Source organism: Callorhinchus milii, unplaced genomic scaffold, assembly GCF_018977255.1.
Source record: "Callorhinchus milii isolate IMCB2004 unplaced genomic scaffold, IMCB_Cmil_1.0 Scaffold17, whole genome shotgun sequence".
In the NCBI taxonomy this organism is placed as follows: domain Eukaryota; kingdom Metazoa; phylum Chordata; class Chondrichthyes; order Chimaeriformes; family Callorhinchidae; genus Callorhinchus; species Callorhinchus milii.
In genome coordinates this window covers 3,696,443-3,713,471 of record NW_024704758.1, presented here as the reverse complement: position 1 = coordinate 3,713,471, position 17,029 = coordinate 3,696,443, and the positions used below count along the sequence as shown (strand labels likewise).

General features: G+C 45.5%; 1 protein-coding gene across 1 annotated transcript; it reads left to right on the top strand.

The window, feature by feature from the left end:
* The first annotated feature begins 4,141 nt into the window (after window positions 1-4,141).
* On the top strand, window positions 4,142-16,049 carry LOC103174831 (tryptophan 5-hydroxylase 1). The gene is made up of 11 exons (XM_007887399.2): window positions 4,142-4,257; window positions 5,942-6,088; window positions 6,636-6,819; window positions 10,453-10,553; window positions 11,196-11,263; window positions 11,456-11,652; window positions 12,166-12,301; window positions 13,591-13,717; window positions 14,391-14,486; window positions 15,408-15,541; window positions 15,733-16,049. Exons 1-11 carry the CDS (start codon window positions 4,168-4,170, stop codon window positions 15,905-15,907), a joined length of 1,455 nt encoding a protein of 484 aa, XP_007885590.1. The 5' UTR covers window positions 4,142-4,167; the 3' UTR covers window positions 15,908-16,049.
* Window positions 16,050-17,029: the final 980 nt, after the last annotated feature.

Below are 17,029 nucleotides of genomic sequence, written 5' to 3'. Positions count from 1 at the left end.
TCCCCCTAATTTCTGTGCTGGTGCTCGCTCCCCCACTGGATTCATAATAACTATAATCATTTGAATAAAAATACCACTTTTCTGATAAAAATAAATGGTTCACAAAATACAGATTATAAGTTAAATTAATGTTATAGAGGTGATAATATTATAATAATAATGTAATTATTAATTATAATAATGTAGTATTACTAATGTGGCTATGTCAAGTGATTAAAATGTGAAAAATATGAACTAGAGGAAATCAGGAAATACAACAACAACAAAATTACATTTGTAAAGTGCCTTTCATGTCGGGAGGATGTCCCAAAGCGCTGGATAGACAGAGTTACAGACCCGAGCTGGGCGTCAGGGTGGGGGAGGGTGGAGGGAGTGGGGGAAGCAGGGAGATCGAAAGCACGGTCGAAGAGGAGGGTCTTGAGATGGGTCTTGGAGGTGGTGAGGGAGGGGGTGAGGCGGAGGGACTGTGGGATGGAGTTTCAAAGGGTGGGGGGGCAGAGTGGTGGAAGGCCCACCCATTGGGAGATGTGAAGCAGGCTGGAGCCCGCTGCGCGGAGGGAGTGAACAGGATGGTAGGGGTTTAGGAGGTCGCAGAGATAGGGGGGAGCAAGACTGTGGAGGGCTTTGAAGGTGAGGACCAGGATCTTGAACTGTATCCTCTGTGTGATGGGAAGCCAGTGGAGTTGAGCAAGGATGGGGGTGATAGGGTCACGGAGTCTAGTGCGGGAGAGGACACGGGCTGCAGAGTTCTGGAGTTGAGGAGGCCGACAAGTAATGAGTTTGCATAGTTGAGCCTCGATGTAATGAAAGCGTATATGAGGGTTTCGGCAGCCTGCAGTGTGAGACAGTGTCGGAGCTGGGTGACATTTGCAGAGGTGGGGGAAGGCAGAGCTGGTCATGGTGCAGATGTGGGGTGGAAAGGATAGTTGAGGGTCAAACAAGACCCCAAGGTTCCAGACTGGCTTAGCAAGCTGGAGTGTGTATATCGATCTACAAATTGAATGCAGATGTGTGGCAATGTAAAACAAACTTAGTTTCTATTTTCATCGGTGCAACTGGGACTGTTAATAAGACTATTCAAAAATGGCTTGACAAAATACCTGGTGAACAAAATATCAACCTCCTGAAAAGAGTAGCTATTTTAGGAAGCTCAAATATACTAAGAAAAGTAACATCCATTCATATGTAACGTGGCAGTGTTATTGATCTGGCTGACCATCATTGAAAACCACTTAGAAATTTTCTCTACAGAGTGATTTAAACTATAAGACTACTACTACTACTAATAACCTTTGCATTTGATTTGCAGCACCTTGGAACGTCCTCCCGACGTGAAAGGCGCTCTATAAATGGAATCTTGTTGTTGTTGTTGATATAGCTCCTTATCATGTCATCACGATGACTCAAAGTGCTTCACAGGACACAGTGTAAAGTGATATGAATGTATGTATCTTTTGGATGAAACGCGGCAGCTTATCTGTGCCAGTGACATCCATAAACAACAATGAAATGAGCAGCGTATGATTTGAAAATATGGTGGAAAATTTGGGGAATCTAAACCAGGATATCCCAGGAGAAAGATCCCGTGTATCTTTGAGAGAGCGAACATTTCCCTTCACAAGGCAGACAGAGGCTAAAATGAACAAAGGCTGGAATTAAACAGTGAAATTGTGTGTGATGTGTATTGAGGTTTTGTACACAAATGCAGGGTGCAATGTGTGCCAAGGACACCCTACACATTGAGATTGAAATTAGAACTGAGAAAGAGGGAGAGATGAGAAGACAGAACAAGGCAAAAAAAAAAGTCTCCCATCGTTCCTCTTTCCCTAAATCCTTTAATATTATTGGCCTTAAATATGTATCCAATTCCCCTCTACAAGCAGTTCGGAGAATCAGCTTGAACAGCCCTTTGTGAAGACATGCCGTGTGTCCTTCTGTTACTGCCCGCAGATCAGTGCAAATAGATTTTATTTATTTAACTCTCACAAATTTGAAAACCTTTGTTTAGAAACTCATCAAAAAAGTTTTAATTATCTAAGTCTCTCCAGATAACACCCTCTTCTCTCGCTGCTGTTATTTAAGGCAATGCAGCTCTCTGTGCGACTGTGAATGTCTCTCTATTAAAGATGCCCCTCCACTGAACAAGGGCAGCCATGACCAAACACCTCACAAACCAACATCGGCTCCGTGCTTTTTATTCTATACTGCTTGGTGAAATCTAAATTTTCCTTTAAATAAATCATAATCTTTGCGTTTGATACATGCTTGTTAATGACCGCCTTTGTTTGCTCACCCACCTTTACTGCCTTGCTCACTGCCATCTGCACTCCAGGATCTCTTTGTCACTGAAGGCTGCTACAACGAAGGGATGACAGGTAGACACAAACAAGTAGAAAGAAAGAGAGTAAGAAAAACAGGAAGAAAAAAAAGACGAACCAGAGGCAGATAGGCACACAGGGAATAAAATTCCACTTGCCTCTAGATTTACTCTATTTGTGCAACATTTTACCATGTACAACATGTGTCCAGAATTGGGCACAGTCTTTAATTGCAATCTTAATTTCATTTACAGAAAATGGGTTTCAAACTTAAGACTGAATTCCACGATTTGCCAAACTTTGGATGTTCTGAAATGGTGCATTTAAATCTAGAGCCAGGTGGGATTTCAACCTCAACCAAGTCACTGGCAAAAGGATAGAGAAAATAAGGTGGACAGACAGTGAGACTGATGCTTACTTAATACTTGTAACGAGACCGCATGGTATAAGGCAGTATTGTGTTGGGTATGTAGTTATTTTTTCTAGCATTAAGTAGGAGCTTGGTTGTAAATCGATTGGCGAATTGCCTTCTGGGAATAATACTCCCTCAAAAAAATTACAATTATTATTTATTATTAAAATGGTGTGTTCCTGCCCCGTTATTTTCAGATGAGGGTTTGTTGAGCTAATAATAATAATCCTTACATTTGATGTAGCATCTTATCAAGTCATCAAGATGCCTCAAAGCGCATCACATGACATACCATAAAGTAGAGTGACTGTGTATTTTGTGAGCAAAACACAGCAGTCAGTTTGCACACAGCAGTGTCCCACCAACAGCCCAAAGTGAAAGGCGCTATACAAATGTAATCTTGTTGTTGTTGTTGTTGTTGTTGAGTGAGCGACCAATGTATTTGGGGTATGTTGGCCAGGACACCGGGAGAGAGAAATTCAATAGTTGGGTATAAATGTGAAGGAAGGATTTTGGGTGTTACCTGTAATTCACAATAAAGGACTAATTATTAATAATTGATTGGGATGTGTATTATGCTGTTAGCTGTTCTCTCTCTGTGCTTTCATTTATACCTTGCCTTTGATGCAGCCTCTCCATCTCTCTTTCTCTCCTGCCTTTCATGTAAAAATTGGTAGTTTTTGTTTAGGATTTTGGGTGGGGAGGGGGTCTGGGTGGGAGAGGAGGGGGGATACAAAACAGACCCAGATGAACTAAACACATGTTCCCCTTCTCCCCAGAACTCAGCTGTCCAGCGGCTCTCCGAAGGCAATGCTATCTCTTCCGACTAAAGCCACGTCCACAGGACAAGTAATATTAACCCTCTAACTCAACTCTCTCACCCTTGGGAGGGTTAATGCTACTTGTCCCGGTGACGTGACTTTATTTAGTTTGCTTTTCACTGACGTGTTTCTGAGATTAAGTGTGAGCGCGACAGAGCGTGGGGTATAAATAGCAGAGCGCGGTGTCACAGCGCGCAGTCTATCCCAGCACAGCGCACAGGCTATCCCAGCACAGCGCACAGGCTATCCCAGCACAGCGCACAGGCTATCCCAGCACAGCGCACAGGCTATCCCAGCACAGCGCACAGGCTATCCCAGCACAGCGCACAGGCTATCCCAGCACAGCGCGCAGGCTATCCCAGCACAGCGCGCAGTCTATCCCAGCACAGCGCACAGGCTATCCCAGCACAGCGCACAGGCTATCCCTGCACAGCGCACAGGCTATCCTAGCACAGCGCACAGGCTATCCCAGCACAGCGCACAGGCTATCCCAGCACAGCGCACAGGCTATCCCAGCACAGCGCGCAGTCTATCCCAGCACAGCGCACAGGCTACCCCAGCACAGCGCACAGGCTATCCCTGCACAGCGCACAGGCTATCCCAGCACAGAGAGGGTATGTATACTAAAAGGCTCGAGGGACCCCGGAGAGGTCGATCCTTCGATTCGGTGAATTCCTGTTTGGAGGAGAAGCATCTGAATAACGAGGTGAGTGAGACTCAGCCACGCAGTCTGTTCCGACAGTCTGAGATCACAGTGGAGTGTGACTTAGTTTGTCAAATGATTCCAATCCACTCTCCCTTTTTTTTTTGGGTGGGTGGGGTGGGGGGGGGGGGGGGGGACCTCAGACAAGAGACATGTTCGCTCACACAATATACAGTCAATCCACTTGACAGTATATTCTGTGAAGCGCTTTGAGATGTCTCGAAGACGTGGATAATGCGCTATATCAAATGGGACGTGGATGTGTAACATTGGAATTATGAAGATTTTACGGTGGAAGGGTAGAGAAATAGGGTTAAGCTGTAGCTGAGCCATGATGTTACAAACCCTAGACGGGCTGAGCGGTGTGATCTTGACCCGGGTGAGAGCTGGAGAGATGGAATGATCCACGTTTTGTTCTAATGTTGAAGGCAGGCGAGCACGGGTCTGTACCTCCCTCTGTTCCTCTGTACATTATCACTGATCCCTGGATGCGCAATTGCTGTGTGTTGGATTTGAGAGGGTCAGGTCAGCTCCAGTGACAGTGGGGGTCTGCGTTTAACGAGCTCACACCTTTGCTCACCTTAAACCTGTTATTTCCCTTCCACATTATTTCACACTGGATCCGGGCTCACTGACTGCCTCTATTATCAGCTCAGTCCTGAAAGGGAATGAGACAGGCACAGGGGGATATGAGCGAAGAGTAGGGGATTGGGGTTAAGGTGGCTTCAGCAGAAAAGCGACACAGGCACTGCTACCCTGACACCGATCTCCATGTATCAGTCTCCAGCGTCTTGTTAAGGCGATCGGATGCTATTGGATATTTAGCTATGGTGCTTACTTCCACATTCCCCAAATTCCTGCTCAAATCACTTCCAACAAGACAGACATTTGTCCTCACACTTTAGAGCCGGATTGCTGCTCGGTTAAACTAAACCCAGGCTATTAATAGCTGAGCTGCCCTGAGACGGTTAAGTGGTTTGTCAATGCGTGTCTGTGGCTGGAGAGAGAGCTCACGTTTGCCACCAGGTTTCAATACATCCTGGAGCAGGGATGTGGCTCTCCTGCTCTCCCTGGTAATAAACTGACCCCCTACAGACCTGTGTGAGGTGGGCAGATTGTCAGCGCTTTTCGGGCGTTTACATACTGCGTCTTAATCCGATTTTAGACATTATTTACTCTAATATCGTCCCAGAGCCCCTGTGTAGTTCTTCCCATGGTGGAATCCGATTGGGGAACAATACAGGGGGGATAAAGTAATAATCAGAGAGCGAGAGAGCGAAATAGAGTTTTTAAAAAAAGAAACCGATTAATAAACAACGAGAAAGAGAGTAATAAGCAGAGAGAGAAATAAATAATCCGAGAAAGGGAGCGTAATATTCAGAGAGAAATAATCGGAACGAGTAATAAATAAGAGGGATACGAAGAGAAACATAAAAGGAAGAAGGTAATAAACAAAGTAATTAATAAAGAGAGTAATTATTAGCGAGAGCAATAAACAGGGAGAGGGGAAGAGGGGCAGAATGATATAATAATAATGATATAATATAATACTAATAATTATTATTATTATTAGAATGATATAAACTCGTGAGCGAGAGACCATCACACAACGAGTCCAGTTTACAGGGTGAAATCTGATGAGAAGTTTCCTGTTCTCGGCGCCATTGTCTCTTTGTTGTTCCCACAGATTAATAAATCCAATTTCTGCAAAATTGAAGAAAATAAAGACATCAAAGAGAATTGCAACGAGTCCACCGAGAAGGGCCGCGGCGCCGTGGTTTTCTCTCTGAAGAATGAGGTTGGAGGTTTGGTGAAAGCTCTGAAACTGTTCCAGGTAATGACACACCCGGAGCCCCCTCCCACACACACCCGGAGCCCCCCTCCCACACACACCCGGAGCCCCCCTCCCACACACACCCGGAGCCCCCCTCCCACACACACCCGGAGCCCCCCTCCCACACACACCCGGAGCCCCCCTCCCACACACACCCGGAGCCCCCCTCCCACACACACACCCGGAGCCCCCCTCCCACACACACCCGGAGCCCCCCTCCCACACACACCCGGAGCCCCCCTCCCACACACACCCGGAGCCCCCCTCCCACACACACCCGGAGCCCCCCTCCCACACACACCCGGAGCCCCCCTCCCACACACACCCGGAGCCCCCATCCCACACACACCCGGAGTTCTGCAGTACTCCGGGAGTGAGCTCCCCGCCACTCTGGGACTGTGATGCTCTATATTTCTGTCTGTAAACCAGATGCGGTCGGGGTTGAGGCTGAGCCCTCAGGTTGGGGTTCGCTGGCCCGGGACCCTGGGACTGTGGAGAGCTCCACTTCACACCCCCCCTCCCTCCCTCCCCCCTTTCCTCCCATCAGGAGAAACACGTGAATCTTGTCCATATTGAGTCTCGCAAATCCAAGCGCAGGAGCTCGGAGTTTGAGATCTTCCTGGACACCGACAGCAACAGCGAGCAACTGAACGAGATCATCCAGATCCTGAAGAGCCACGTCAATGTCCTACCTCTCAGCCCCCCAGACAACCAGTGTGCTCCGGGAGTGGGTAAGTGTGTCACTGTGTGTGTGTCACTGTGTGTGTGTGTGTCACTGTGTATGTCACTGTGTGTGTGTGTCACTGTGTATGTCACTGTGTGTGTCACTGTGTGTCACTGTGTGTGTGTGTCACTGTGTGTGTCACTGTGTGAGTGTGTGTGTCACTGTGTGTGTGTGTCACTGTGTGTGTGTGTCACTGTGTGTGTGTCACTGTGTGTGTGTCACTGTGTGTGTGTGTCACTGTGTATGTCACTGTGTGTGTGTGTCACTGTGTGTGTGTGTCACTGTGTGTGGTGTGTGTGTCACTGTGTGTGTGTGTCACTGTGTGTGTGTGTCACTGTGTGTGTGTGTGTCACTGTGTGTGTGTGTCACTGTGTGTGTGTGTGCTCATTGTGTGTTCGTGTGTCATTGTATGGGTGTCACTCTATGTGTATTATCACGGTTTTGTGTGTGTCCCTGTATGTGTGTGTCACCGTTATCAGTAGGTGAGTGTGTGTCGCTATATGTAGGTGTGTGTCGCTATATGTAGGTGTGTGTCGCTATATGTAGGTGTGTGTCGCTATATGTAGGTGTGTGTCGCTATATGTAGATGATGTATCGCTATATGTAGGTGTGTGTCGCTCTCTGTAGGTGTGTGTCGCTATCTGTAGATGATTTGTCGCTACATGTAGATGATTTGTCGCTATATGTAGGTGTATGTCGTTATATGTAGGTGTGTGTCGCAATATGTAGGTGTGTGTCGCTATATGTAGGTGTGTGTCGCTATATGTAGATGATGTGTCGCTATATGTAAATGATGTGTCGCTATATGTAGGTGTGTGTCGCCCACAAAATACAGTCAATCCACCTTACAACATAGCATGTGAAGCAATATCAAATATCAAATGCAAGAATCGTTATTATAGATATGTGCAGATATACACACACACGTACATCATTAGATAGACACACGCACACACATACATGAGCTACACACACATGTTTGAGAGCAGAGAACAGAAGGGACCACACACAGACACACACATACACACACTCTATCAAACAGAGTATATTCCCTCTAAATCATGTAATCTTCAGGGGTTTGTTTGTTCGCTTTCGTTGAGAAATATTAATGTGAATAGGAGATTCTCTCTGACTCGGGAGTAATAATTTCGGAAACACATTTCTCGACCCGTTTGAGTGGCTGTGAAGAGCGCTTTGAGGACCAGACACGGGTTCAGGAGGTATAATAACGACTGGGTCTCAGATCTGAATTAATCTAACACAGCATCAATGGAATACACAGTGCAATGATTACTGATTAATTGTATAACGCTGAAGGGATCTCTCTCTCTGCATTCATTAATCGTTAAATGTAATTGTTTAGATAAACTTGCTGGGAAACGTTACATTTTAACTTGTAGCATTACTATTACAGAGACAGATTAATTATTATAGATTAATATTACAGATCAATGGTAGTCTCGTTACATAAGTCTTACCGATAACAGAGGCGTCTTAGAAATATTACGAGTAATTGTAAATGATTATATAAATATATTGCGCAGACTGTCAAATGCCATATAAATATTAGAGATAAATTTAACTTATAAATATATTAGATAAACTGGAAATTATTATATGAATATATAGACTGAGATTTTTAATATAAATATTACAAAGAGGCTGTGAATTGTAATATAAATATTAGATCAACATTAAATTGTAATAAATATTGCGGGTACAGTATAACTAAATGTCACAAATAAACTGTAAATATAAACATGAGATTCTCTTCAGCTTTAATGTAAAGCTTTAAAATGTGGGCAAATGTGTAAAGAGAAGTGATGCATATCAGATCAATCTCAACACAGACCCGAATATTACGCACAACAGTTATGTACAAATATGATAGAACAGTATGTAAATATTACAGTTAGTCTGTAAATAGGTATTGCCACAGGTGTAAGTGTAGGTTGTAACTATTACAGAGAACACGACAAACGCAGTGTATTACTGTTAAAAAAACTCTGAATGTGGATCAAACTAAGCTTTTATTGTCCACAGTAAGACAGTAAGTGTGAATACACATACCAGCCGGTGAGTGTGTGCGATTAGTTGTCAGAAATATTAAGGCAATATTTGTACATAATATTCTGGTTAATGTTGAGATTGATCTGCAATATGCATCACGCCCGTTTACACGTTAACCCACATTTTAACTATTTATATTGTAGCCGAAGAGAACATCATTTATGTTTACGGTTTATTTGTGACATTCATTATCTGTAGTATTTATATTACAATTTACAGTCTATCTACACCCGAGTGCAGAAGTGCATATGTGAATGACGATTAGAAATATATAGGGTATAGAAGAGACCCGTGTATTCTCACAAGGAGACAGACAGAGAGACAGAGAGAGAGAGAGAGAACATTATAAATTTAGCCCAGGAGTAAATCTGGTAACGATGTGAACACTCAGTTAAATGCAAACCGTATAATTGCATATCACGGTGTCACCGTATCAATTACACATCAGGAATATGATGGGAAACGTGCAGGAAAAGGACCTGTGTGCTGTTCCTGGGAAATCAGCCTCCTGGCACCTTTGGCTCTGTCCCTCCCAGCCGACCCCCCCACCTCTCTCTCTCTCTCTCTCCCCCCCTCTCTCGGGGGTCCTGTCGCCGAGGTTTGGCTGCAGTGCTGACTGTCAGCTTGTCTGGTGTACACGATAGTAAGCTGTTTGGTTTGGATTGAGGACCGGAGGTCGGTGCGCCGCCGGTTGGAAGCAGCGAGTGGAGAGAGTGAGTGTGTGAGTGATCGGAGGGCTGTGCGCTCACTCTCACTCAGGGCAAGTCAGACAGACTCTCTCTCCTCTCTCTGTGTCTCAGGTCTCTGTCTGTCCAGAGTGCAGTAATATCTATAGTAATTGCCAACTCCCTCTACATCACTATGATTATCTCTGTTTACATGCCGAATAATAACTGTTGTTAATCTGCGTGACTGTCTTTTTTTTACAGATACAGCATTAATGGTTAAACCACCAATGCAAACTATTGTACTTTAATCCAGCCCTCCGTCTGTATGCAAATACCACTATGATTTAATCCATTTGACTGCCTTTATAAATACAGAATATATTGGTGAATCTGATGTTTCTGTGCAGATACAGAATTTTAGCAGTTTATAATGTATGTCTTTATCAAATACAGAATATTGGCTGCCTATAATATACTGTCTCTTTAGATACAAAATTATAGCTGGTTATAATGTAAGTGACTGTCTCTCAAAGAGACAACATGTTTTGAATTGTTTTTCGATACAGATAATGTATGGTTATAGTTACGCCTTGAAAGTTATGTTTTGAACGATTCTCTCTCTCTGTAATGTGGATTTCAGATGTGTTTTCACTTCCTGCAGATACAGAAATGTCACCTTCTTCCCCTGATCCACTACGTCTGACTCTCAACAGGTCCTTATTTGTTTGCATGGAGTTATTGCACCTTTCCCCAAATCTGCGTGTCTTGATGGAAATATTGCAAATAATTCTCATTTCTGAAACTGAGCTGTGTTTTTTGAGGATCTGGAGAGTACTTTGTCTAATTCCTGGAGAGGCTGGTGAGGTGGTGTAACAAAGAGCTTTTGTTTGTGTCTTGGGCAGATATTGAGATCACCCCATGGTTCCCCAAGAAGATCTCAGATATTGACAAATGTGCAAACCGGGTCCTGATGTACGGCTCCGACCTGGATGCTGACCATCCGGTAAGGAATGAATCTGTTTCATGTTTAATATAAAGGCTACTTTTCGCACAGTCTTTCCCACATCTCAGAACTGCTGCTTGCCTCCCACAGTCTGCCCACAATCTCCAGGTGACATAAACTAACCAGGGTTGCATTTCTTTCATCTTCTCTCATCTCTTTTATTCCACTTCAGTGGTGTCCTACAACTGTGTCCTTCAACTGGGTGTTTTGGACAATAATAATAATCCTTGCATTTGATATAGTGCCTAATCACTTCTTCGAGATGTCTCAAAGCGCTTCACAGAATATACTGTAAAGTGAATTGACTGTACATTTTGTGAAAAGCAGTAGCCAATTGCACACAGCAGAGTCCCACAAACAATCGTTGATTGAGGGACCAAATAACTATTTTTAAACTTTTTTGATGGATTATTACTCCTGGAAAAGCGATCCGCCAATTGACTAACAACCGAGTTCCTACTTCCACGTAAACAGAGGCGTGTGGAGTAAGGAAACTTGCCTTACGTTTCGCCCTGCCTGGGAATCAAACCCAGGTCCTCTCAATTGTGGGGCCAGCGTGCTAACCACTACGCTGTAGTACTCCACGATACTGTTGTTAGCATGGACAATGGCTGGCAGTTTTTTTTGTTCTTTGTTGAACAGGGCTTCAAAGACAATGTGTATCGCAAAAGAAGAGAATATTTTGCTGACCTGGCGATGGATTACAAGCAGTAAGTGAACCCCTTATCCCATCCTCACCAGGCTCCACTGCCTTTCAGTCCCTCAGCGATCGATTTCACAGTGCTCACCCAGACCTTCTAATCCCTTCATAACCTTGTCTCTCTCCATTTGAACACTTGTCCAATAATATTTTCCTACTTATGCCTTCACATCCCAAAACTAACCATGATCTGTCTCTGCAGCGGTGAGCCCATCCAACGTATAGAATACACTGAGGAGGAGGTGAAGACCTGGGGCACTGTATTCTGTGAGCTGACCAAACTCTACCCCACCCACGCCTGCAGAGAGTACCTGAAAAACCTGCCGTTGCTGACAAAGTACTGTGGCTACCGGGAGGACAACATTCCTCAACTGGAGGATGTCTCCAGGTTCCTCAAGGGTGAGTTCCAGTGACCTGCAGATACAAAAACTATTTATATATATATATAATATATAGCGTTCTTCACATGGGATAGCATCTCAGAGCACTGAGCCAGGGGGAGGTGACTGTAGGCACAGGCGGAGAAGAAGGTATGATCTGAAAAGGGGGAGGGATAGAAGGACAGAGTTGCAAAGATTTAGGCGCTAGCTGACCCAAGGTGATAGGTAGTGGAACGGGGGGGGGGGGGGGGGGGAAGTGGTCAGGTCAGAGAGGTGCCAGGGCATGAAGAGATGTATAGACGAGTGTGAGGATCTTGAAATGGTCTGTTCTATGATAGTATGGAAAAGATTTTTGATCTCAGTACAGATTTCAGTACAGTCAGAGCATCCGAGAAGTTCAGTGTCAGAGATTCCCTCTTTACAAATCCTTCACTGAAGCTCCCAATTTCAAGTCCAATGTGTTGAATAGTCACGCTGAGCGGAGGTTGCCGGATCCAGGCAGTAGCGTCCAACACTTTCTTTTCTTTTTCAGAACGCAGTGGCTTCACTATCCGTCCCGTGGCAGGCTTCCTAGCTCCTCGGGATTTCCTGGCTGGGTTGGCTTTCCGCGTTTTTCACTGCACCCAGTATGTGCGGCACAGCTCAGCCCCACTCTATACCCCTGAACCGTGAGTGCTTCAGAGTATAACACTGTGTACTTGCTTTTTGGTCATCAGTGTCTAACACATGTGGAAACCCATCACTGTGCTGAAGAGTATCCAAACCAGACTGACTGTTCCCTATAGGAGTCCTGTAGCTCAGTGGTTAGAGCATTTGCCTTGCAAGCGAGACACCTGGGTTCAATTCCAGGCAGAGGGCGAAACCTTGGGCAAGTTTCCTTACTCCACACACCTAATAATAATCCCTCCAAAACAAAAAACAATAATAAATTGTTCATTTTCAATCCACGACTGTTTGGGGGTCACTGCTGTGCGCAATTGGCTGCCGCATTTCACCCACAAACATACGGTCAATTCACTTTACAGCATATTCTGTAAAGCGCTTTGAGACGTCCAGAAGATGTGAAAAGCCCTATATCAAATGCAAGGATTATTATTATATTATTATTATATGCCACCTACACATGGATATTCCTGTGTCTGGAATGGAATGGGCACTTTCTCGCTGAAGGGACTCATCCTGCTTACCTAACTGTGGAGAATATTAGGCACAGGTTGTCAAGAATCAAGGCTTGGGGTCCCCAGTGTATGCGTTAGGACACCTGCTGACCTTAACTAGCTAGAAGTGCCATTAAAAGCACTGACTGGCAAACTTCCTGCTGCTTGTTCTACCGTTAGGGCTTTAACTTGCAGAGTTATCAGGAACTGAGTTAGAAGTCCCTGCCCCCGGTGACTGGTCTGCCCTTCCATGTCCTGCCGATGAGCCAGACTGGCTTTTCTGTCATTATCAGAATCTTTGAATACTGTGGGTCTGTCTGGCTCAGGAACCCGACTAGAGACTGCCACAGAGGGTGGGCTTGATTCTGACATTCCATTGCCAAACATATTATTTTGGAGCGAGTTCAGCTCCAAAACAGACCCTGCTTACCTTTCCCCCCAACCCCCCAAAGTAACAGTAGTGATGAGTAGGAATATAATAATATAGGAATATATCACCTGCTCAGCTAGGGGTCATATAATCCAGCTTTACTTAGCCTTACCCTCTAGCTGTGGAGTTCTCTGCCACAAACTGGACCTGAAGCAGAGTTCTTAAGTTATTTTACAAAGTTATTTTTTCCTATTTAGGAAGGGAATTAGGCAAATGTTTAAATAAGAGGATTATTCCAGGGAATGAGAGGAGAGTGGGCAAGGAGTAGTGGCTCACGAGAGAGACCAGGGCACTGTTGATAGCCCGTTGCTATGTGATTATCAGTGTCCAGCACACGGCTGAGTGTGTTTTCCAACTCTTTGCTTTGCAGTGACACCTGCCATGAGCTGTTGGGACATGTTCCTCTTTTCGCTGAGCCCAGTTTTGCCCAGTTTTCCCAGGAGATCGGCTTGGCTTCTCTGGGAGCGTCAGATGAAGCAGTGCAGAAACTAGCCACAGTAAGTGTGGACAAGTTCCTTTTACATTTGAAACATGGGAGTTAGAGACTAGAGTTCCAGCTCTAGGAGTCAGATTATTCAGTCACCACTCCAGGAGTGGTGTGATTGGTTATTAATATAATCCTGTATTTAATATAGCACCTTTCAGAGGATTTACTGCAATCCTGCAGTGCTGAATTTTTTTGTTGGCGAATGCGGTAGCCAGATTTCATAGAGCAATGTCCCACAAACACCCATGAAATTAATATGGGGGATTTTTGGCCAGGGCACCAGGAGACACTCCCTTCTCTTTTCAAGCAGTGCCATGGGATCTTTAATGTCCACCTGAAGAAGAGGTCAGGGTCTCAGTTAACAACTCATCCAAAGGATGGCACCTCCCACACTGCACTGTAGCAACTGGCTAGACTGAGAGCTCAAAGTCCTGATGTCCTGGCTTGAACCCACAACTTCCTGACTTAGATGAGCAAAATAACACAGAATGAGGCCATTCAATCCATTAACCCTAAATTGGTGCTATCCAATGGAGCCATTCATTCAAATCATGATCAGGTGTAGCCTGGGTCAGTTGGTAGCACTCTGACCATTGTGTCAGAGACCATGTACTGTATTACTTTAATATCACTGTGGCTGAATTAGAGCTGTTGACTTCCTTTAATTTGGGCCTCATTTACAGTGTTACTTCTTCACGGTGGAGTTTGGGCTGTGTAAGCAGGAAGAGCAACTGCGAGCCTATGGAGCTGGGCTGCTGTCTTCGGCCAGTGAGCTGAAGGTGAGTACAGAACAGATCATATCATACTGATCGGTTTATATGGGGGTTTAATCACAGAGCCATATACAGCCCCAGAAACTTCCCACACAGCCAGAGGCCATTCAACCCAATGTATTAATCTCAGTGTTTGCTCCTTCAACAAAGCATTTGAATGCCAATTCCCTGCTCTTTTCCCATCCCATACACTTTCATCCCCTTCCTCAACATGGATTTCTCTCATTCCTTGTTTAAAACATCCCCCCCATCAACTCTGCCCCAACAGCCAAGCCTGGCATGTTTCAGGCACTGGCCGGACCTATTGCCCAAAGAGCATTGTAAGACAGCTTGTGATTTGCCTGTTTAGCAGATTTATCCCAGTTGTTGATCTTCATTTATTTTCACTCCACCTCCCCCTCTTCTCTGGACTCCATTTTTCATGATGGCGCAGCACTCTCGGACTTCAAGTGAGCGAGTGAATGAGCAAGAGAGAGAAACACACACACAGACACACAAAACTAAAAAGACTGAATTTAGGCATTGTCTGAAATTTGAACGCTGTAAAATGCAAAGATGAGTCTAATAATAATAATCCTTCATTTGATATAGTGCCTCATCACGTCTTCTAAACGTTTCAAAATGCTTCACAGAATATACTGTAAAGTGAATTGACTGTAGATTTTCTGCGCCTCTAAGTCTAGACAGAAGTGGAATTTGTGTTCTGAGGAGCTTAAACTTTCTGGAACTCAGAGCTTGATGAGACGAACTATACCCCAACCTACTCCCCATCACAGAGATCAGCCACTCAGCACAGAGCGGTATTTGAACTTACCACCTCATTTGACTTAGTGTTGCTGGATGATAACCACTAGACCATCCATGGTGCTAGGTAAATATAGGTGAGTAACATTGCCATGACCTCTCTCTCTCTCTCTGGGACTGCAGTACGCACTCTCAGGAAATGCCAAGGTGAAGCCTTTTGATCCCAAGGTCACCTGCAAGCAAGAATGTCTCATCACCACCTACCAAGATGTCTACTTTCTTTCTGAAAGCTTTGAGGAAGCTAAGGAGAAGATGAGGTAAGAAACTTCAGATTAATTGGCAAACTCTCTGTTTAGATTGACCGACAGCAGGACTGAGATCAGTCACTCAGCACAGAGCGGGGCTGAGATCAGCAGAGTGCGGAGTGCGGGATGTGGGGTGTTAGGTTTGGGGTATAGGCTGTTGTCTTGCTTCCACTGACCTCACACTGTATGTTCTGACCCCGAAGGGAATTTGCTAAGACCATAAAGCGTCCGTTCAGCGTAAGGTATAACCCGTACACGCAAAGTGTGGAGGTACTCAAAGACACCAAGAGCATCACTAAAGTGGTGAAGGAGCTGCGTCAGGAGCTGGACATCGTGTCGGACGCCCTGAGCAGGATAAACAACGACCTGGGCATCTGAGCTTGCCGCCCGCTCGCCTGGCACTTCCCAACCCCCAACCCTCCCTCAGTCGCGCTCTCGTCCTTTCGCTCACACACAAAACATTAACCTGCAAATGCATCGTAAAGTAGACTATGAGTAACAGGACATTCATAGTGCTGTGAATGTTCTGAGCGGTGTCACCTCTGCCGTGCGTGCTAGAATTGGCTTGGAGGTTGTGCTGACGTGGCCGCCAGGGAAGGTCTTGAAGTCGAGGGCACGGGGTCGGTGAGGTCACCTCCTCCCCACTCTCACCCCATTATCCACAGCTCATTGACCCCACAGGCCCAGCAATGAGTGTGTCAGACTAGCTGTGGGTCTGATACTCTGTACACTGGCTGGCGCTGGGTTGTGGGGTTGCTGATTGGCAGCGGGGCAGGCATTGATGGACGTATTTGCAGGTTAATGTTGAACAATTCCTCAGTAAACAGTGCTATTTTACCCTCTGTGATACCTGCCCCTGATGATCTGTGCGTGGGGTTCCCGTGTCCTCAGTAGAGTATTTCTGTCTATCACTCTGCGATCACATGCTGAATGTTTCCTTTAGGGATTCACTGCTCACAGTAGCTAAAGCTATCAGATGGCGCTCAGGGTGAGGAGGGGCTCCATGGACTTGGGCCTGGATTTGGCTAACATTCTCAGGTTGGCACAACTGGGCCAGGGGTTGGGGCTCTGTCGCCAACACAGAAAATACCAATATTCCATCATCAGGCAAATCTGGCAATATGTCTCATGGAGATTTGGACCTGGAATGCCGGAGAGGTGGGAACTAGACAATAGAGAGCAGGGGCCAGAGTGACAGGAAACTTGTCCACTGATGATGAGGCGGATAGGGAGGAAAGGGAAGGAGAGAAAGGGTCAGGAAACGGACCAGAACGGAGGCAATGACCAGTGGGGTGGGGGGGAGCAGGTTTGCAGGAAGTCAGGTGGGACAAGGCCCTTGAGAGATCTGAAGGTGAGGATGAGGTGGACAATGTGTTGAAAGAGAAAGGGACTGGTCAGAGCTCGGGGCAAGATTTGAAGGAGAGGCGGCGGTCAAAGGTCAAACAAAAGCCTGAGGCCCGCAGAGGCCGTGAGGCAGAGAGGGGGAAGGTGAGGAGAGGC